General features: G+C 36.5%; 1 protein-coding gene across 1 annotated transcript; it reads right to left on the bottom strand.

Annotated features, from left to right (window-relative positions):
- Positions 1–6,875: 6,875 nt before the first annotated feature.
- LOC115840973 (killer cell lectin-like receptor subfamily F member 1) lies at positions 6,876–22,584 on the bottom strand. Its single transcript, XM_030834483.3, has 6 exons — positions 22,462–22,584; positions 19,647–19,733; positions 17,645–17,743; positions 13,299–13,468; positions 9,736–9,848; positions 6,876–9,150 (listed from the first exon to the last, which is right to left on the bottom strand). Exons 1-6 carry the CDS (start codon positions 22,532–22,534, stop codon positions 9,033–9,035), a joined length of 660 nt encoding a protein of 219 aa, XP_030690343.1. The 5' UTR covers positions 22,535–22,584; the 3' UTR covers positions 6,876–9,032.
- Between the last annotated feature and the right edge of the window lie 624 nt (positions 22,585–23,208).

The raw sequence follows: 23,208 nt of genomic DNA, 5'->3' as shown, positions 1-23,208 counted from the left end.
CGCAGGCTCAGCGGCCATGGCTCACGGGCCCAGCCACTCCGCGGCATGTGGGATCTTCCCGGACCGGGGCACGAACCCGTGCCCCCTTCATCAGCAGGCGGACTCTCAACCACTGTGCCACCAGGGAAGCCCCGTGTTGGCCTCCTTTTATCTTTTCCTTTCTCAGATTATCCTTCCAGGTATTCATAATAAATTTATATTTTGTACAAGGATTTTGTTGTATCAGGTTTTGCATCCTCACTGAATCTGACTGGCTTTCATTTTCCTCTCCAAAATCAGGTTTTTGTTCCCAACGTCTTTCCCCATCACGTCCAGTCACTGTTTTGGTTTTGGCACCATCAATATCAATTGTACAAATGGTTTTTGCTAACCAACACCAGGTATACCTGATGTTCAGATGGGTTCCAATAAAAACAATAAACACAAAAGTTTGCTTTCAGCTGGCAAGGCCAGCAATACATCTTCACTGTCCTACCTCAGGGATATATCGCCTCTTCAGACTTATAATTTAGTCTGCAGAAATCTTGATCACCTTTCTGTTCTACAAGATATCACACCAGTCCATTTTAATGATGATGTTTTGCTGATTGGACCAAGAAGTCTCAGCTAATCTAGACATATTGGTAATTTGCATGTCAGAGGGTGGGAAATAAATCCAACAAAAATTCAGGGTTCTTTGACCTTAGTGAAATTTCTAGGAGTCTAGTAGTGAAGGGCATGTCAGGTTAACCCATCTAAGGTGAAGAAGTTGATGCATCTTGACCCTCCTACAACCAGTTTTGGAGGCAGTATATGTTTTAAATCAGAATACAAGATATCATTCTGTTTTTCCCATAGCCAGGATTCAAGAACCCAGGAATCAAGGAGTGGAAATGAGAGTGGCACCGCGCTATTACCTCTATCGATTCACTGGAAAACTTTTGCTTCCTATCCCTGTGACCTTAGTATGCTTTACTTGTCTATAGGTCTTAGTTCCAAAAGGAGGAATGTTTCCATCAGGACCACAGCAGTGATTCCATTAAACTGGAAGTGAATACTGCCACCCAAGCAGTTTGGGTTTCTCGTGCCTCTGAATCAATGAGTGAAAAAGGGAGTTACCATCCTGACTGGGTTAATTGATTCAGATTCTGAGGAAAAATTGGACTGCTACAACACATTAGAGGAAAGGAAAAGTATGTCTGGGATACGGGAAATTCCTTAGAACATCTCTTAGTACTACCATATCCTGTGATTAAACTCAAGGAAAATTACAACAGCTCAATTCAAGCAGAATTTGTGGAATGAATGTTTCAATCACTCTACCAGGTGAAGAATTACAACCAGCTGGGGTGCTTGCTGAGGGCCAAGGGAATATGGAATGCATAGTGGAAGAAGGTAGTTGTAAATACCAACTATGATCATGTGACCGGTTGCAAAATGAAGATTGTAATTGTTATACTGTAATATACTGTAATTGTTATAAGTATTTCTGCATTATTTTGCTATGAATATGTGAATGTATGTATATTTACACATAATATTTGTTGTTTTCCTCCCTTAGCTTCATATCCTATGTGAAATAAGATGTATTTATAGTAGTTAACTTTAATCTCAGTATTTAAATTCCATGATTGTCAAGGAGAAGACTGAACATTGCCCAAGGACTTTGCATCCTCTTCTGTGGAAAGCTTAACATGTTTTTAGTTGTAGGCAAGATAGTTGTATCATATTAGGCAGAAGCATAACTTTGTTATTGTCTTTATTTGGAGATGAAGTATGGTTTAAGAAGATTAAATATGGGTGCCAAATCGACAAAGCATGGGATGTGATGGTAAGTTTTGTGTGTCAGCTTGGCCATGGCTAAGGTATAGCACTCCGTCATTCAACAAACATTAATCCTGGTGCTGCTGTGAAGGTATTTTGTATATCTCATTATCATCTATAATAAACAGGCTTTAAGCTAAGAATATTATCCAGAGGTAACCTGGGTGAGCCTGATCCAGTCAGTTGAAAGGCCTTAAAAACGGAACTGAAGTTTCCTGAGGAAGAAGAAATTCCTTCTGTGGACTGAAGCATCAACTCCTGCTGGAGAGTTTTCAGCCTGTCCTTCCAATTGTCTGGTTATAAATTTTAGATTTGCCTAGCCGGCCGCCATAACTGTGTAACCTAATTCTTTGCAATCTATCTATCTATCATCTGTCTATCTATCTATCTATCTATCATCTATCTATATCTTAAATTATCTATCATCTGTCTATTTTTAGCTCCCACAGTGCATAAGCAAATTTCTTGCAATAAATTTCTCTGTTTCTGTATAGCTATCTATCTATCATCTATATCTATCCTACTAGTTTTGTTCCTCTGGTGGTACCCTGGCTAATTCAACTCTCTTCATTGAGAATTCAGGTGACCCTTCTTCACCACAAGAGGAATGTCTGCTGTCTAATGAGTGGCTCACGGATCCCTTCTGCTGCTTACACAGGGCCACCAATTGGGAACAAGTAAAACCCATACCTCATAGCAATCAGGCCCCATGAATCATGAGGTCCTGGCCATGGGGCCCCATGTATCCTTTCAGGCTGCCACTAGAGGGTGACATAGGGTCTTTGAATAAATCATATTTGATTGTTTATAGTAATCTTTTTATATATTAATAAATTAGTTGGGATTTTTTAATCTATGACTGAGGTTGACCTTTATTTCTTTTCTTTATTTATATCCTTTGGGGTTGAGTGTCACAATTTTTTTGATGTATAAAACAATTTGGGATATTTTGCTTCTCAAATAATCTCTGAAAGAGATTGTGGAAGATTTGCTTTACTTTTTTTTGTTTTCCAGGGCCTGGAATTTTGTAGAAAGTTATAATTTATAGATCCAATTTTATTATAGTTAAGAAAACAAAATTTAAGTTTCTTCTTGTATGAAGTTTTGTAAGTTGTGTTTATTTTTCTAGAAAATGTTCTAACTAAATTTTCAAGTTTATTGTCATAACATTGTTTATATTATCCTTTTATCTTTTTAACATGGACAAAATCTGCTGAAATGTACCCTTTTTATTTTTGAGATTGCTTATATGTGTTTCCATCTTCTTATCTTTATCAATCTAAAAGTAGCTTTAACAATTTAATTGGCTTTAAAAAATGCAACTGTATTTCATATCTCTATTTCATGTTCAATTTATTATTTTTGCTCTTAATTTGGTAATTTCTTTCTCCTTTATCTTGGATATAATTTGCTGCTTTTTATATTTTTGTACAAATGTTCAGATCATTGATATTCAGTATGTTCAGAATATGCATTTCTTATTTTTTTAATTTTTAAATTTAATTTAATTTATTTTTTTATACAGCAGGTTCTTATTAGTTATCCATTTTATACATCAGTGTATACATGTCAATCCCAATTGCCCAATTCATCACACCCCCACCCCATCCCCCGCCACTTTCCCCCCTTAGTGTCCATACGTTTGTTCTCTACTTCTGTGTCTCATTTTCTGCCCTGCAAACTGGTTCATCTGTACCATTTTTCTAGGTTCCACATATATGTGTTAATATACGATATTTGTTTTTCTCTTTCTGACTTACTTCACTCTATATGACAGTCCCTAGATCCATCCACGTCTCTACAACTGACCCAATTTCGTTCCTTCTTATGGCTAATATTCCATTGTATATATGTACCACATCTTCTTTATCCATTCGTCTGTCGATGGACATTTAGGTTGCTTCCATGACCTGGCTATTGTAAATAGTGCTGCAATGAACATTTGGGTGCATGTATTTTTTTGAATTATGGTTTTCTCTGGGTATATGTCCAGTAGTGGGATTGCTGGATCATATGCATTTCCTATAAGCATATATATTTTTATATATATATATATGCATATATATATGATATATATTTTCCTATAAGCACAACTTTAGATTTGACCTCCAAGTTTTGATATACATTATCACTCAGTTAAAATTATTTTGTAATTATTATTGTGATCTTTTAATATGATCCAGACTATTTTCAAGCAAGTAAATTTTTTCATATTATATTTTTGTTATTTTTTCCTTTTTTTTTGTGGTACGCGGGCCTCTCACTATTGTGGCCTCTCCCGTTGCGGAGCACAGGCTCTGGACGCGCAGGCTCAGTGGCCATGGCTCACGGGCCCAGCCGCTCCGTGACATGTGGGATCTTCCCGGACCGGGGCACGAACCTGTGTCCCCTGCATCGGGCATGTTCAGGCGGACTCTCAACCACTGTGCCATCAGGGAAGCCCTATTTTTTCCTTTCTTAATATTGTTTAGTGATATTGATAAGATATATATTTTATGATTTCAATCCTTTGTAATTTGTAGAGCTCTTTTCTTTTCTTTAATAGTCCAGCTGAAAGTCCATTTTATAAATGTCCTTTGTATAATTGAAAAGAAAACTGCAGTTGTTTCATGTACTGCTCTTGATAGGTCAATTCTGTTAGATTTGTTAATTTTTTTTCAAATCTTTCACATACTTTTGAATTTTTTGTTTGTCTTAGCCATTTTTTGAGAGACTAGCTTTTGTTTTCCTTGTTTTTAAATATACCCTGACAATCTTTTTTACTTGTAGTATTTGTTGACTTACATTCAACATAATTACTTTTATATTTGGGTGTAAATCTCTTAGCAGTTGCTTTTTTTCTTTTCTTTTTTTTTTGTCTGTGTTGGGTCTTCTTTGCTGCACGCGGGCTTTCTCCAGTTGCATCAAGCAGGGTCTACTCTTGGTTGTGGTGCGTGGGCTTTTCATTGCGGTGGCTTCTCTTGTTGTGGAACTTGGGCTCTAGGCGCACGGGCTTCAGTAGTTGTGGCACGCAGTCTCAGTAGTTGTGGCACACGGGCTTAGCTGCTCCACGGCATGTGGGATCTTCCTGGACCAGGGCTCAAACCCGTGTGCCCTGCATTGGCAGGCGGATTCTTAACCACTGCGCCACCAGGGAAGTCCCAGCTGTTGCTTTCTTAAAAATGAGTAATGAGACATCAAAGGGAGTTTTTGTCAAAAAAAATAGAAAGTATATGAGAACAATCAAAGAACTCTTCTTAATGGAATTAACCCAAATGCATTGCTATATATAACATTGACTGCTCTTGTAAGAAATTGGGTTATGTTAGTGCGGGTTCCCAGATGCTCTCCAAAACATGGTGGATTTGTGGGGTCAGACTAATATAGGGACTTGACAGAGGTGGATTTCTCCTTAAAATGAATGAGAAGAATAAAGTGTTAGGAGAAGGGTGAATACCTGAGAGAGCGGGACCAGAAAAGTGAGGACCTGAATGGTTGGAGATGGGGGGGGAGTTGAGACCATCAAGGGCAGAGTACAAAAGAGTCTTGGGGGAAAAAATCACACTTGGAGTATGATGTGCATTTCTTTCTCTACATGTCACCTTTACCCTTACTGTATCAGTTTTTGCTAATATTTGTGAAAGACATCAATTAGGTAAGGGAAGTCTAGGCTCAGCCCCCAGCAGATATGGATTCTATATTGGTCCTGCTGTCTTCCCACTTTTCTACATCGATTATGTAAACTCAGAGAGACAACCAAGACAGAAACTCTTAGAAAAATAATAGGATATCATTCTTCTCAGGAGGTAGATTGCACAAGGCAGGGGTAGTATGGATAGGAGCTTTCAGACCATGTAAGTATGGTTTAGGGCTCCAGAATGAAATCTAAACACAGAAGATTCAATGGCCATGATTTATTACAAGAGTTCAGGATACTTGCAGAAAGAGAGTATTTTACCAATATTAATCAGTCACCCTCCCATATCGGGTGTAATCAGAGGGAGAAGTTGACTTGGATTTTGGACAAGTGGTTTCATTTTCTTATGTCTTTGATTCCTAATTGAGAAAAACAAAAATAAAAACTAGACTCCATACCACACAGAATTATTGTGAGTTTCTCATAGGATAATGTATATAAAATCACTTTGTGTATGATAATACAACACATACACACACACACACATCTCACCCTTTCGGCATTGACCATTTGACCTTGTATGCTAAAGGTTGGAGATACCAAAGTCTAATCTCTTAAGGGTTTTCCCCAAGGACTAGTTCTACTCAGCCTCACGTAAGATGATAACATAAGTGATCTTGAACACTTGTGATAGATTCTCTTGGTTTCCAAGCTTGGAGAGCTTGACCCAAGACTGGCTTTCTTTTCTAAAAAAATGATGAATTTACTTTCATTCTTTCCTGTATCCTTTTTCCTCACATGATATGTGGAGTTCCAGGGCCCCAGCACAGCTTGGGTTGACATTGAGTAGGGGAAACCACAGGAAAGGCAACATGAAGAAAGCCCTAGGGCGAGAGTGAAAGGATGTGGTGAAGTCAGGGATATTGGGAAATATGAATCCTGCTAGGATGGCCGGGTCCTCCAGTTCCTGTTCTGCTTCTGGCTGGAGCTTGTATCTTCTGTCTCTTGCAGCCACCGGAACAAGCTCTACCTTAAGGGTGGCTGCTGGCAGCTCCTGCAGCAAGATCTCTCCTGTAGCAATGGTGGAAGCTGGGCTGTTGTGTAAGGAACCTGTGCGGGGAACTTCTTTGGCCTCCACAACTCTGTCTTTAGCCTTCTCTATCTCTGGTGTCCACCCTCTCAGCAAACACTTCGAAGTCACTAACCACCCCTGCTGAGCACTCTCTAGTTCTGGTCTTTCTGTCCCCTCTTTTCCTGAGTGCTCTATAGGGCCCTTCTGTCCTTATTGGTTCCTATCTCAGCTGTGATCTATTCTCCCTCACTATCTCCCTTCTTTTCATTTTGTCATAACTTCACTCTGGGTCTTGCTCCCAAAGAGCTCCTTTTACTCAATCATTGGGCTTCCCTGCCACCAGACACCACTCTGACATTGGTCAGCACATACGGACAAATCAATTTCCTTGTGCTGCACCAATGGTCTTATAACCTCTGCCTTGAGTCTTCTTGGCCACTGGGTTCTGTTAAACTTTCATGTGTTCTTTGTTGACCTTCATAATTGTTTTATGAACACTACTGTGTCCATAAAATAAAACATGTTTTTTTGTTGTTGGGATGTAGTACCAACATGCCACAATGTAAATGCTTTGCTTACCAGTTTATACACAATGTCCAACTCAGCATATATAAGGTGGTTTGTGTTATGAGATAATACAAAGAAAACTTGTAAGGATATAATCAAGGTAAAGAGGTGAGCATAAACATCACAAAAATGTTTGTCTTTGAAGCACTTAACCCTTCTTATAAACTTCTTCGGTATTTATAGGATTCTCTTTCTATATCAGTCACAGAGCAGACAAATACTTGGGTTTTCAGTTGACTTTTTTTTTTTGCGGTACGCGGGCCTCTCACTGCCGTGGCCTCTCCCACCGCGGAGCACAGGCTCCGGACACGCAGGCTCAGCGGCCATGGCTCACGGGCCCAGCTGCTCCGCGGCATGTGGGATCTTCCCGGACCTGGGCACGAACCCGTGTCCCCTGCATCGGCAGGCGGACTCTCAACCACTGTGGCACCAGGGAAGCCCCCTTCAGTTGACTTTTAATGACCTAACAATTAGACCTCCATCAGCTGAGTCTTCTTCTTTTGCACCCCATCTCCCTAGCCACGTATCAGCATTTTACTTCTGTGATCTCTTAGAGAAAACTTAATATAATAAATATTTTTTGAGTAGTTATTATGTAGTAGGTAATTTAAAAGGCACTAAAAATATAAAAACAGATATTGGGTCTTTATGTGATTTACAGTCAAGTGAGGGCAGAGGACATTAATCAAATATTCACTCAAAAGACTTGTATAGGTAAGACCTAAAATGTGGTAAGTACTGGGGAGGGGAATATAATGTCAGAATATTTGACCTTGTCATGGAGCTCAAGGAAAAGGTCTTAAAAACTGAGCAGAGATATAGAGAATATTTGGGAGGTAACCTGATGGAGAAGAGAAGAAGGAGAATTTCAGGTCTAGAGAACAACTTCTGTGAAGGCAATGTGGTGAAATACAGCATGAGTTCCAGAAATTAGTTTAATGGAGTTGTGGTCCTGAGAGTTTGGGTGTTTGGTGTAGGAAGAGACAGAATAAGTAAGGAAAGGTTAAACCTGATAGGGATTTCTAGGCTATGTTATGGAATTTGGTATTATTATAAGGAAGATATTGTGGTATTTTTTAAAGGGAAGATTGCATTGTCAGTATATATTTTTAAAAACATCACAGAATTCAAGGCAGGGAATGATTGAAATGGAAGAAAAGTAAAACAGGAAGATGTTGTTATTGCAGTTATTTAATATTTTAGTACCTTTGTATTAAGATCGTGAAAGGGGTGATGGAGAGAGGAGGACAAGTTTGAGAGAGATTTAATAAAAAAAATAAGTAAAACTTGGTGATATGAGATGGAAAGGGGATAGCAGCCTAGAGCTGTGTGTGAAAGAGAGGGTTATAACAAGACCACAGCTGGTTTATAGATGGCATAATTGTCTTGTATGGCATGTCCTTTATTGAGATATGGAGTGCTGGAAGATGGTTCCTTTTATGATGAAATTTAATGAATTATTTTTATATGTTGAGATCGGAGTACCTTTGAGATTGTAGATTTGCTACGTTAAACAGGCAGGACGGTATACAGGTCTAGTGATCAGGGAATGATCTGGACTAGAGATATAACATTGATAGGCATTGCATTGTATGTGGTAGTTGAAATCATGAGAATGTAGGTGATTAGCTAAGGATATCATAGAGGGAAGATGCAGAAAAGATAAAGACTGAAGTTCCAAAAATACTGGCAAAACAAGACGGATGATTGAATAACTACATTGATCATTCACATGTAAAAATCTATTCATCATAACTACTCATTTTCTAAAACATTTTCTCTATTGCCCTTTCCACACTTCTGAGAAATATTACTATACCCACATGAATCATAAATGGACACACACACACACACACACACACACACAGCCCTCTAGGACACATGCAACCCTCTGAACTTTCTTATGATCTGAGCTCAAGCTTCATGTGGTGTCTCTCAGTCAGACAGATGGAGACCAATTTTCTGCCGAGTGGATTACAGTTGACAAATCCACTGATGATGCTTCTCACAACTTTCTTCAGTTATCTCGGTATAAGACACCAGGACACATTTCATACTCCTGGTCCGTGGCTTTTTTTTCTTCTTTGAAAACCTATAGAAAGAAAGCAAATGGTTACCTTTACGTCAGCCATGAATATATGCATATGTCAAGAGACTTAAAAGGAAATATTTTTTAATTTTTTGGTGAAAACATAATCATTCAAACAATTTAAATACACAACAGTATGATGGGTAGAGCAATTCTTCCCACTTTTAGCTTTATTTCTCAAAACCTCTCTCCAGAGAAGTTCATAGTTCATTAGAGATAGCTAAAATATTACCTCTGACTTTTTTATCATTTGAAAATTGATCACTGTAAGAAATAAGCAGGAAGTTATGTTTCGTAAACTAAACCTGTGCACTCATAAGAGAGTTTATACTTGCTAATTTACCTTTTAGATAAAAAGACAAAATCAGGCAGTGGGGCAAATCCTGTTTCTCACATAAATCTTCTGAGTGGCTGGAGGGAGATTTCTTTTCTTTCTCAACTTTCTGTGTGAACCATTTTATAGAAATATTTATCAGAGTGTAGGAAATTTATACCCGTTCTATCAGTTCAGGGCCAACAATGTCAAACGTCTCTATCTTGTCACATACAATATGGGATTAAAACCACAAAAAATGCAACAAAACTTACAGCTGGGGGTCAAAAGTGCTATTGTCCACCCAGGTCCATAATTCCTCTCCAGGAGGGATCCTCAAACCAACCCAATAAGAGGCTGAAGCCTGTAGGTTCCGCCATAGGAAACTCTAAAGAGAATAGGAAATGGTACATGAAACAAAGTGATTCTGACAGATGCAAGAAAAATAGCGCAAGTGCACCTTCTATGTGCTTGGCACTGCACTAGAAGCTGGGAATGAACAGGTTAGACATGCTCCATGCTTTCAAATAGATCACAGTGGAGGGAAATTTTACTGCAACTCAATGGGATGACTGCTAAACAACAATTACGTACAATGTTAGTAGATATCAAAGCTGTGGAGTCCAGCTCCCTGATTTGAGTCCTAGCACTACTATTTACTACTACACATCTTTGCACAGTTATTCAATCTTTTTACTTCTGTATTTTTCCAATCACTAAAATTCAGATTATAATAGTACTATCTCAAAGAGCTATTATTGATTTGTTAATAAATAATAATATTATTAAACACTTCCTGGCACATAATAAATGCTCCTTGCATAAATGTTAATGATTACTACTAAATACAAGTATGAAATAATATCTAGAAGCAAGAGAATACACAGGGAAAGTTACAGAAAGAAAGCAATCTCTGAGCTGATGGGACACATACTGTTCATAGGTTTTTTTGTTTGTTTTTGGTTTTTTTAAAGATTTTTTTGGTGTGGACCATTTTAAAGTCTTTATTGAATTTGTTACAATATTGCTTCTGTTTCGTGCTTTGGTTTTTTGGCCAGGAGGCATGTAGGATCTTAGCTCCCGACCAGGGATCGAACCCACACCCCCTGCACTGGAAGGCAAAGTCTTAACCACTGGACTGCCAGGGAAGGCCCTGTTCATAGGTTTTTTTTTGTTTTTTGTTTTTTGCGGTACACGGGCCTCTCACGGTTGTGGCCTCTCCCGTTGCGGAGCACAGGCTCCGGACGCGCAGGCTCAGCGGCCATGGCTCACGGGCCCAGCCACTACGCAGCATGTGGGATCTTCCCGGACCGGGGCACGAACCTGTGTCCCCTGCATCGGCAGGCGGACTCTCAACCACTGTGCCACCAGGGAAGCCCCATAGGTTTTTAATATCTCTTTTTGTACTGTGACATAACCCCTGAGCCAAAGTATATGGCCAGCCATAATAAAGGTGACATTTCCCAGCCTCCCTTTTGGCAAAGTGTGACAATGTGACTGACCTAATTTCTGACTAATGGGATAGAATCAAAAAATACTGAAATTCTAATTCAGCATTTAAAGAGTAAGTTCATATCCTTCTATTCATCATTTTCTTCTCCCCTGATGGCTAGACTGTGAACTGTGATTGGTTCTAGTGGTGAACCAATCAGAAACAAGTAGACACAGCACCCTACTGATGGGAGCAGAAATCTCATAGCAGTTTAGACTACAGTGTGAGTGACATAACTTATTACATATATTCGAAGATAGATCTTTCCCCTATTTTAACACTTTGACTTTGGAAACATTGAACAATCTAATGGCTTATGGTAGTTTCATTGGCAGCTTCGTTTTTGCTTTTTAATTGCACTATTTCTTTTAAGGGTACTAATGATACATCTTATCATTGAAAGTGTCTTAGATTCAATGAAGAAAGCAAACATCCATTTGTTTCAGCTACAGCAATTCTGGAACTCTGTCACATGCAGCTTAACTCCTATGCTAAATGACAAAGCTGTTTGTTGGAAAATAGTCATTAGGCATATAAAAGAGAGAATGGTGTTTCTCCACTGAATTATCTTTGCACTACGGTCAAAAGAAATCAGTTGACTATATTTGTGTGAGTCTATTTCTGGCCTCTCTATTCAGTTTTGTTGATCTATAACTCTCTTCTTTGCCAATACTATACCATATTTATTAATTTAGGTTTATAGTAAGACTTGAAATTGAGTAGTGTAAGTCTTCCATTCGCTTGCTTTCTTTGGGTTAGTTTGCTCTTTTCATAGGTTTTTTTTTTTTTTTTTTTTTTTTTTTTTAACATCTTTATTGGGGTATAATTGCTTTACAATGGTGTGTTAGTTTCTGCTTTATAACAAAGTGAATCAGTCATACATAAACATATGTTCCCATATGTCTTCCCTGTTGCGTCTCCCTCCCTCCCACCCTCCCCATCCCACCCCTCCAGTCTGTCACAAAGCACCGAGCCAATATCCCTGTGCCATGCGGCTGCTTCCCACTAGCTATCTACCTTACTGCGTTTGTTAGTGTGTATATGCCCATGACTCTCTCTCGCCCTGATAGGTTTTTTTTTTTAAGTAGAAGCTTAGAGTAATGATTCTACATTATCTTCTTTTCAAATATAAGCATTTGATGCTATAAATTTCCCTCTAAACTGCTTAAATTGAAACCCATGAATTTTGACATTATAGTGTTATTTTCATTCAACTCAAAATATGCTTTAAAAAAATTTGCCCTGATGCTTCCTCTTTGACCCATACATTATCTAGAAGTGGGATGTTTAACTTTCAAATGTGTGGGATATTTCCAAACATCTTTCTGTTTCTAATTTGCACTTTAATTTTGTTATGGTCTGAGACATACCCTGTGTGATATCTGTATTTGTAAATTTTTAGGTCCCAAAATATGATCTGTCTTCATGAAAGTTCCTTGGAAAAAAATGTGTATTCTGCTGTTGTTGGATAGTATTCTGTAAAATCCGTTAGGTGTAATTGGTTGATAGTGTTGTTCAGATTCATTTATTTATTTATTATCTACTTGTTTTGTCAGTTACTCAGAGAAGAGTGTTGACATCGCCAACTATAATTGGGGATTTATCCATTTCCCCTTTCAGTTCTATCAGTGTTTGCCTTGTTGCATTCACGTGTATAATTGATCACCATAATGGGCTTTAAGGGCTAGAGCCCATGCTCCGCAGCAAGAGAAGCCACCGCAATGAGAGGCCCGTGCGTCGCAAGGAAGAGCAGCCCCTGCTCGCCGCAACTAGAGAAAGCCCGCGCTCAACAACGAAGACCCGACGCAGCCAGAAAATAAAAAATAAATTTATAAAAATAAAATCAATACTGGCCTTATTTAGAAGGTTTAGTGTCCAACCTTCTTGTAGCAAAATTTCAATCTAAATTAAGCCAGAGCTAGAAAAATACTTGTTTTCTTCAACAAAGAGCAAAACCTAATGAGAAGGATTATGCTGTATTTCCTTTCCCCCAACATCATCTTTAATTTCAGCTGCCATGCAATCTGATTACAACCTTTGTGAGCAATGGGTTAAACTTGGGAGATGAGATAGATATTTTATGTCATACATTTAAAATGAAATCTGGTAAGCAGTGGAGTCCCTTGTAGAGAAGAACTTAGGTATATAATACCAAATGAATTCCTCTTATACCTAGCCAAAAAAAAGCCTGAGATAATAATATAGTTCAATGATTCATTCAACCAATAATTGTGTAGTTAATAGCAATGAGGTTTAAAAAATTTATTTCACAGAAATTTTCAAATTTGTAACACAAAGATATTGCAGTTGTGAAGGATGCTATAATCTCCAAATTTTATATCTCACCATATCAATGAAGTCTTGGATCACCATGAGATGTGAATTTTTCATGACACAGTCATTTTTACTTTCATTCCAAGATTTCTCACTTTTAGCAACCCAGTAACATTTCCCCCCATGTAGCTTCCAGTCTTCAGAGGGGCATGATTTACTAGCAGTAGAAGAGTTGAAATAACCTGGAAGGAAAAAGGATAAGTAATTAAAAGGAACTTGCGACTGTATCCCTAATACTGTGTGTATACTAATTAAAGATTCTCAAAATGTGTTAAATTATGGCCTAAGCTTTCTTTGACAAAAGTAAGTGCTTTCCTCCAGGTGGATTTTGAAAAAAAATAAAGATTAACAGAATTGCAATATGTGTATATTGTTTCTTTCTCTCTTTCTTGTTTCTTTTTTCTTTCTCCATTTAGTTTAATTCTCTTAAAAATATATTACGCTTTCTATCAGCTAGGCAATGCACAGACACTAGGATAAAGCAATGGACATCCAAGCCTCAGGGAGATAAAAATTTGGAGGAAAAGTAGAAATTAGAGAATTTAATTAGTGGTCTGCCAATGAACCAGACCTTTTGAGAATTATATATCACACTGGAAGAATTTTTCTTGGGAAAAAATTGTGTAATAGATGTCCCCACAAACTCATGATCTACCCATGTACAAATGGATCCTGGCATCCAAAAATGTGCTGGTAACAAATAGATCTAATTTATAATATTTGCCAGTAGATTTAGATGATGACACATAGGTATCCTACACATACCAATAATTTATTGTCCCCTGAAATAAATATTCTTTAAAAACACACATATACATACACACAATGACTTGAAGCCATTGAAGAGTAAAAAAAGCAGGCAGATTTTGGAGAGTAGCTGACACTTGAAATAAGGTATGACAATTTAGAAATTTCCTGTTTTTACAACTTTTAGCCTAAGACAGACCAATGTTGGTGCCATGTAGAATGAGTAAAATTTTGGTAGACAATTTGAAGTCTCTCTAGTCTGAATAACCAAAGAACAGAATTGGGGGCAACTACAGATGTTGAAAATAAAGAGTAAATTCCATAAAAGAAATAAACAAAAGGTGTGCATCAACTGCTGTGTATAAAAATTTTCTAAGTCCCTGGCTGATGAATGTGGAAGCTAGATTACAGATAAAAATTAAAAAAAAAAAAGAAAAAAAAACTGACTTGAGATTTAAACTGCTGCCCCCAAAATAGAAATTTAAATGAATCAAACCATACCAAGAAAAATCAACACTTTTTGGAGAAATGTATCAGGATCAGTCAAATTTTAAAAAATCAAATACTTTAAAAAACAAGCCAACATTTTTTAGCAGGAAATACAAACAAGAGATTTGGTCACTGAGGACTTTAGATATTTAAATAATTATATGTATCATAAATAATAATGTTTACATTATTTTAAGAAATAAAAGAATAAATTACAAAATGATCAGATAACAGGAGACTATCACAAGCTAACTGGAGGGTTTGAAACTAAGTCCTTAGGTTTGAAAACTATAATCATTCAAATTAGACTCAGTGAATGAGCCTACAGCTTAGAAACAGGAACAGAGAGAATTTGTGAACCACAAGGTATATCTGAAAACATTGCCAAGAATTCAGCACAAATTGACAATCATGAGGACAAAAATGAGAGGTTAAGTGAAATGGAAGATAGAAAGCAAAGGCCTATCGAACATCTAATTTAAGTCCTAGAAATAAAATACAGAGAAGGTAGACAAAGAATTAGGAATGATGGCTGACTAGTTCTATTAAGTTATACTTCACATATTTTAAGTTTATTCTATTATTTTATTTATTTTTTATTTTTTGAATTTTATTTTATTTATTTTTTTATATAGCAGGTTCTTATTAGTTAAGCATTTTATACATATTAGTGTATATATGTCAATCCCAATCTCCCAATTTATCCCACCACCACCCCCCTGGCCACTTTCCCCCCTTGATGTCCATACGTTTGTTCTCTACATCTCTGTGTCTATTTCTGCCCTGCAAACTGGTTCATCTGTACCATTTTTCTAGGTTCCACATATGTGCATTGATATAAGATATTTGTTTTTCTCTTTCTGACTTACTTCACTCTGTATGACAGTCTCTAGATCCATCCAAGTCTCTACAAATGACCCAATTTCGTTCCTTTTTATGGCTGAGTGCTATTCCATTATATATATGTACCATGTCTTCTTTATCCATTCCTCTGTTGATGGGCATTTAGGTTGCGTCCATGACCTGGCTATTGTAAATAGTGCTGCAATGAACATTGGGCTGCATGTGTTTTTTTGAATTATGGTTTTCTCTGGGTATATGCCCAATAGTAGGATTACTGGGTCATATGGTAATTCTATTTTTTGTTTTTTAAGGAACCTCCATACTGTTCTTCATAGTGGCTGTAACAATTTACATTGCCACCAACAGTGCAGGAGGGTTCCCTTTTCTCGACACCCTCTCCAGCATTTGTTGTTTGTAGATTTTCTGATGATGCCCATTCTAATTGGTGTGAGATGATATCTCATTGTAGTTTTGATTTGCATTTCTCTAATAATTAGTGATGTTGAGCAGCTTTTCATGTGCCTCTTGGCCATCTGTATGTCTTCTTTGGAGAAACGTCTATTTAGGTCTTCTGCCCATTTTTTGATTGGGTTGTTTGTTTTTTAATATTGAGCAGCATGAGCTGTTTATATATTTTGGAGATTGATCCTTTGTCCTTTGATTCATTTGCAAATATTTTCTCCCAGTCTGAGGGTTGTCTTTTTGTCTTGTTTGTAGTTTGCTTTGCAAAAGCTTTGAAGTTTCATTAGATCCCATTTGTTTATTTTTGTTTTTATTTCCATTACTCTAGGAGGTGGAACAAAAAAGATCTTGCTGTGATTTATGTCAAAGAGTGTTCTTCATATGTTTTCCTCTAAGAGTTTTATAGTGTCCGGTCTTACATTTAGGTCTTTAATCCATTTTGAGTTTATTTTTGTGTATGGGGTTAGGGAGTGTTCTAATTTCATTCTTTTACCTGTAGCTGTCCAGTTTTCCCAGCACCACTTATTGAAGAGACTGTCTTTTCTCCATTGTATATCCTTGCTTCCTTTGTCATAGATTAGTTGACCATAGGTCAATACAAGCCTACCTCAAGAAAGAAGAAAAATCTCAAATAAACAATCTAAACTTACACCTAAAGGAACTAGAGAAAGAAGAACAAACAAAACCAAAGTTAGTAGAATGAAAGAAATCATAAAGATCAGAGCAGAAATAAATGAAATAGAAACAAAGAAAACAATAGTGAAGATCAGTAAAACTAAAAGCTGGTTCTTTGAGAAGATAAACAAAATTGATAAACCATTAGCCAGACTCATCAAGAAAAAGAGGGAGAGGACTCAAATCAACAAAATATTATTTTATTAAGATGAAACAAATTTAGAGTTGGTATCCTTTCCTGCTGGATTGAAACTAGGATTCTAGGGCCTGTTATAGATAGGATTATCTGTAACAATAGAAGGATTAGAAAACAAGTTAGACAGAATTTAAAGCTAGAGGCTTTATTAAATACCACTGTTACCACCTGTATCAAGGGTATAGGAGTACAGTAATACGCTTTTGTTCTGGGGATAATGTCCCACAGAATTTGTCCTCATAGTCTCACTAGTTAAAAAAAATTAAAGTTTTTAGAATGTGGTCAAGGGGGCTTGGGAACATCAAAATCTATTTTAAAGTTTTAATGAATTCCTAGAATTTGAATGTATCCTATAACATGGACTGGTGAGTCTGTCTAATAGAATTATATATGCATGTTCAAAAAAAGAAAGGTATATCGTTTTTCAATATAGAATTAAATTAACGGATTAAAAATAATAAAGAAAACAGCTGGAAAGAAAAAGAAAACAGAAAGGACAAATGACTGAGTGTCTTCTCGACTTTAAAAAGTAGGTAAATACATTCAGATGAGAAAGCAAGATAAAGGTTACCATTTACAGTTTTTTACATGTAATGACATTAAAAATGGACAAAAAACTACCTGATATGATCATGAATTTTAAGAATGAAAATATTTTGATTACATTCTGCGCCTGCACATGTCCCAAAAGAAGAAAATGCAATTATTCCAATATAATACCTCTAAATTCATTTACAGCTCATTATATAAGCTTATTTTTCTCATTTGTCTTGGATCTTTAAATATTTTTGTCAAGGACTGTAATAGGTCCCTGAAAAACAATGATCTATACCATCCCTCTGTAGGGGTAGAGGAATCTCCTCTTTATTCAGATATACCCAAGTAAAATCCACACTACTGTCCATACTTGTTTACTCAGGAATTAGGCAATATAAAATAACATTACCTATTGACGTGCTTGTTTCAGATTTATTTTGCCCAGTACAGTATTTCTCTTTTGATTCATTATTTACTTTAGTATGTCTTGCAGATTTGAACCGGATAACTAATAAAAGAAGAAACATATTTTCTGTATTAAATACAAAGCAGAAATTCATTGGGTTCTAGAGACTCTGAAGTTCATTAATGTGGAAACTCCATAGTAATTTAAATGATTAAAAATTTAGAGGGGGGCTTCCCTGGTGGCGCAGTGGTTGAGAGTCCACCTGCTGATGCAGGGGACACGGGTTCCTGCCCCGGTCCGGGAAGATCCCACATGCTGCAGAGCGGCTGGGCCTGTGAGCCATGGCTGCTGAGCCTGCGAGTCCGGAGCCTGTGCTCCACAATGGGAGAGGCCACAACAGTGAGAGGCCTGCATACCACAAAAAAAAAAAAAAAAAAATTTAGAGGGAAAAACATTACTTTTTCCAAGATTTGGACGTTCCTTTGCAAGCATTCTTGTTAACCTTATTAATGCTAACTTTAGGGGAATTGGAAAAATATGACCTGGGACCAGAAGGATACTCACTTTTATTTTTCGGACTTTTCATATTTATTTTAATAAACACAAAATAACCAGCTCTGGATATAAGCCTCATTTGGATAGCTTGTATTTTGGGAGTTCTTATTCACTGTATCAGGTATCACTTGATTCATGGAAAGGGTTTTATGTGTTTTGACTTCAGTTCATGATTCTGTTCCTTTTGAGATTGTGCATGTAAATTGTACACATAGAAGGGTAGGGTGAGCCCAGAGTATTTTTCGACCATGAAGAAGACAGCTGTCTTTCTGATGGCCACTTAACTGAAATTAGTTTTGGTAATTTATAATGTCACAATAGTGTGTATTAGGCAATTAAATCTTTAAAATCTATTGTAGTAACAAACAAATCTGTTTTACTAACAAAAAACTGTTTTGATAACAAATCTATTATCTTATAACAAAAGGAAACATAGCAGAGATGGTTTCTTGTTTTTTGTTTTGGTCCCGCTGCCTGACATGGTGGGATCTTAGTTCCCTGACCAGGGATTGAACCCATGCCCTCTGCAGTGGAAGCGTGGAGTCTTAACCACTGGACCACCAGGGAAGTCCTAACAGAGATGTTTAATGCTAAGTATTTTTGCTTCCTCCCCTCAATGTTAAAGCCCCAATTCAGCCATTGACTAGTTACATTAAACTAGTCAAACCACCTATCACTCTGGGTTTTGGACTGTTCACCTCAACTGGAGGTTTGACCTTGCTGATTTCTAGAGCCCCATTCAGTTCTGAATTCTATGACTCTGCCTACTGACCTCGAATTACTAATGACATTCATAATTACTAATATCATTCACAAGGGCAACATAGGCAGACACGGCATTTGTCTGTTCTAGAGTTTGGTTTAATCTGGAAATCTGAATTCCTTAGAATATATATATCATCTGGGAGTTTTTCTCCAAGCATTTATTCAATAAAATATTTAAATAATTGTCACATGAAATTGGACTATGTTTAGCTATATCCACAGTATATGAGTATAATTTTAAAATACTTGATTGAATTGATTGATTTTAGACAAATTTCCCATCCATGAATACAAGATTGATGATGATGTCCAGGAGTAACTAATATGGGTAAGCTTAAACAGAAATATGCTTCATTATTTAATTTGCTTTCATTGACCGCAGCTTCAGAGAAGATGGTGTATAACTCACAATCAACAGCATTGGGAAATACATTGTGCATAAAATGCACTCTATGATTTTGGTCATAAAATATAAATCTAATCTCTTTATCAATGAAATGAATCCATAATATGTATTATATCACAATCTGAAGTTCTATGGAAAATCTCTAATTTTAATTGTGTATCAAATTTCATGCTTTTTGTGAAGTTATAATGTATAGGAACCACTTGAACAGCAAACACAATTACAATAGGTGGTGCTAAAATACTTTGGGATAGATAAATGGTATTGATAATTACTTACCAAAAATGCTCAGCACAGTTACTATTACAAGAAGGATGATAATCATTGCACATTCGACTTTCAGGAAAATTCCATGGTGGTGAGAATCTATAAAATTGGATAGATTTCACTAATAAGCCCAGTAAATAATTCCTTAGGTAGTAAGAGGTAGGGAAGGGCTGAATAAACTTTGTCAGTTATGCTCTTGAGTTACTTTCCTTTGAAATATGTAGATCCAGCTTCCTTTTACACACACACACACACACACGCACACACACAGCATATTTGGTCCCCTGGTTTGTGAAAAGGGTGACCTAGAAAACTGTGAATAGATGTAAATTTTTCCTTGTTGATTTACCATACATATTCCTCAGTATTAATCTTAACTATAATTTACTCTCTGTATCCCTAAGTTTTTATATAAGACTGTGAAATTCTCCAGTCTCTAATAAGCTTACTGACAACACTCGCTTATTTGGATTGATCCGTTCTTTCATGCCTCCTCCTTTATACAATACACCTGTTTCCTGTGACATGTAATTGTAATTGCATAAAATCATACATTTTAAAATAAAAGTAATTTTAGGGATAATCTTGTCCAACATTCGCATGTTAAAAATGGGGATTTCAAGTCCACAGTCACACAGTTACCTGATAGCAGAGCTGAGACTGTACCTTGGGTGTCTTGACTACCAAAATTAGTACGGTGTTCACTATCTACTCGATCTCTTGTACTTGAAAGATAAATAAATCATAAAAAGAAACTGGCATTTTTAGCTTTGGGTTGATAGTTAAAACCAATAGGCTCTTATCCCAAATAGTTACAGTATATCAATTCCACTAGATATGTGATATATACACACACACATACAATATACTGAGAGTGCACTACTATAACTGATGTTGAAATATAACCAATTACAAAACCAAGTGTCGAGACATTAACCTGAGTGTTTATTTAGTGGAATCCTATTATAGAGTGTTTTGTCCACATTATTATTGTTATTAAGTAAAGCATCTTTAGTGAGAATTTATTAATTCTCAAAGCACTAAAAGAAATCCATGTATTTTCTTTTATTAGGCAAAACAATGCAAAGTATACCAGTCAAGGCCATCGCCAGAAGAATGTGATAATATCCCAACACACATTTCTAGTGTGAAGAACTGGGGTTACAGACTTAAAAAGCTGGAGAATAAAGCATCAGAGTTCATGAAAGGACTAATATAAGGGGTACTAGGTCATTCTTTTAGGCCCCTGAAGTAAAGGTTATAAAGGCATGAATTTCTGAATCTTAGCCTGGGATATTCTCAGTGGAATCATACTTTGTTACTGAGATTTCACTCAGTGTCATGGTGATAGCCCTCTTTGCTTTATATCTTGGAGAACTGATGAACCTACAATATTTAAAGTGTTTAGTACAAATGAAATCCATTTATTTAGTCATCCATTTATTCATCCGCCTACCCAGCATCTATCGATTGCCTGCTATGTACTTAGTACTGTGTGAGGTGCTGGGTATACAAAGATTAAGAGATTAGGGAGAGGGTTTCAACACATATGAGGCTCTGAAATGGAAAAGAATATGGTAATTTTAAAGAGCAAGAGAAAGCCAACAACCAGAGCAAAATAAGTGAAATTTACCGAGTTAGAAGAGAAAGACCAGGGATAATTGTGTAGGACTCTGTAGGACATTACAATCCAATGTATCAAATAGTTCTTTCCCTCTTCAATGATATGACACATGAGAACAGAAGTTGCGTTTATCCACAACAGAGACATGCAGTGAAAGAGTAATATGATATTTGACTTCTGGTCATAAGCGTGACTGCAGGTAGATAATTTAATTTTTATATATTCATATTTCTTCATTTTTAAGATTAGAATATTGGACTGGACAGCATTAAAGATGTTGTCCCAAAATCTTTAAACCAGGAAAAGAGTAATGCTCTTTCCAAACAGAAGAAATTAAATCCTGGAATGTAGAATCAAAAATACTGGTTTTGTTGCTTGAACTGAGTTAAAATAACCTCTGGAAAAATGGACCAATTATATGAGATTTGGGGGGAATGGGGGGAATAAGAGTAAGGTTCTAGTCCATGTTATTTTTCAAACGAAGTTCTGTTAACTCGTATAAAATGAAAGCTCCCAGTCTATTGAGAAAATAAAGCAGAAAAGCCTCTATTCCACAAGTTAAGAGAGAGAATATTTAAACACAGAAAATAACAGACTCTTGCAACTGGAGAAAGCAACTCACCAGATCCACCTGAAAACTGCAAACGCATAAATATAGAAGAAAAAAATACATTCTTGGGAAATAATAGAAAAGCAAAACATCAGATCCACTCCACAAGGACAAAGCACCATGAGGAGACTTTAAGTTATTTAAACATTTTTATAAACTTTACAATATAAAAATTCTTACCCTAGAGAAGAGAATATAAATGCAACATGGACATTTCCCTAAGGTTTCATGTAAAAATACAATGGATTTGAAAATCTATTATTTCTGAGGTGGTTTGTGTTTAAGGTTACAATCTTATCTTTAGCTGTGTGCCTATCTATTCATGTTCCAAACATATTCTATTACTCAGATAGTCGTTAATTCTAAACTTCTATGAAAACCAAAAGCAAAGTTCTACATATTAAGACTAAAGTTACAATTAACTTTATAACACTTGGTGTCATTAAAAACATTCACTCTTATTCTTGCATTCAGTAACTTTTGCTTTGAATCCAGTCTCCTAATTCCGGTAAGACAAATACAGACACAGGACAGAAATAAGGGAGATTAAAAACAAAACTTTAATTTTAATAAGAGGTCTAAATCCAACTTACCAGATCTCTGACGTGAAGATGAATGTTCTGAAGATGAATGTTTGATATCAGCATAGATTATATCTCCAGCCATTGCATATATTAAAAAGAGAGAAAAGTCACAAGTAGTAGTCTGCTGAAGGAGTTCCGTATTTTTGCAAACTTCCTGTAAGTGAGATAAATTGAGATGGATGATTTCCTCCCCCTCTCCAGAGTTTGGTGGGTTTCCCCTGTGAATAAAAGATAAGAGCAATGTGTTCAGCCTTATCAATCAAGGCAATAGATTTTTGAACACGTGCATGATATGGAAGAAAACTACTATCCATGCAGTATTTTCTTGCTCTTCAGTTAGTTTGGAATAATTTTAACTTTTAGTAATACTACAGAAGATATTGCCTCACTTTCCTCTGTAAACCACTTGCTCTTTTAGCTAAGAAATATTCTCTGGCAGAAGCTCTTTGACCTCCAGCATTTTCTCCAAAGTGGAATAGCAATTTAGAAGGGAGGACAAGAAAAAAAGAGGGTTTTTAATATGAATGTAATAGAAAGAACTGATAGACTCCTCATCTTGAAATGCACTGTAATTAATTAGGTAATACTTTAAAAATACCCTTAAAGCTATTTCTTCTCATCTATGCTTTATAATATTAACATCAAAGTAAGTTGAGGCATAGATTATGCAGTGGATTTCCAAACTGCAAAATAATCTATATGAGACAGAAATAACCCTATGTCAAAATAATTCAAGGTTCTGTCATAAAAGAAAAT

This window comes from Globicephala melas, chromosome 10 (assembly GCF_963455315.2).
Source record: "Globicephala melas chromosome 10, mGloMel1.2, whole genome shotgun sequence".
In the NCBI taxonomy this organism is placed as follows: Eukaryota; Metazoa; Chordata; class Mammalia; order Artiodactyla; family Delphinidae; genus Globicephala; species Globicephala melas.
The sequence above is the reverse complement of the archived record's forward strand: the minus strand, read 5'-3'. Positions and strand labels throughout refer to the sequence as shown.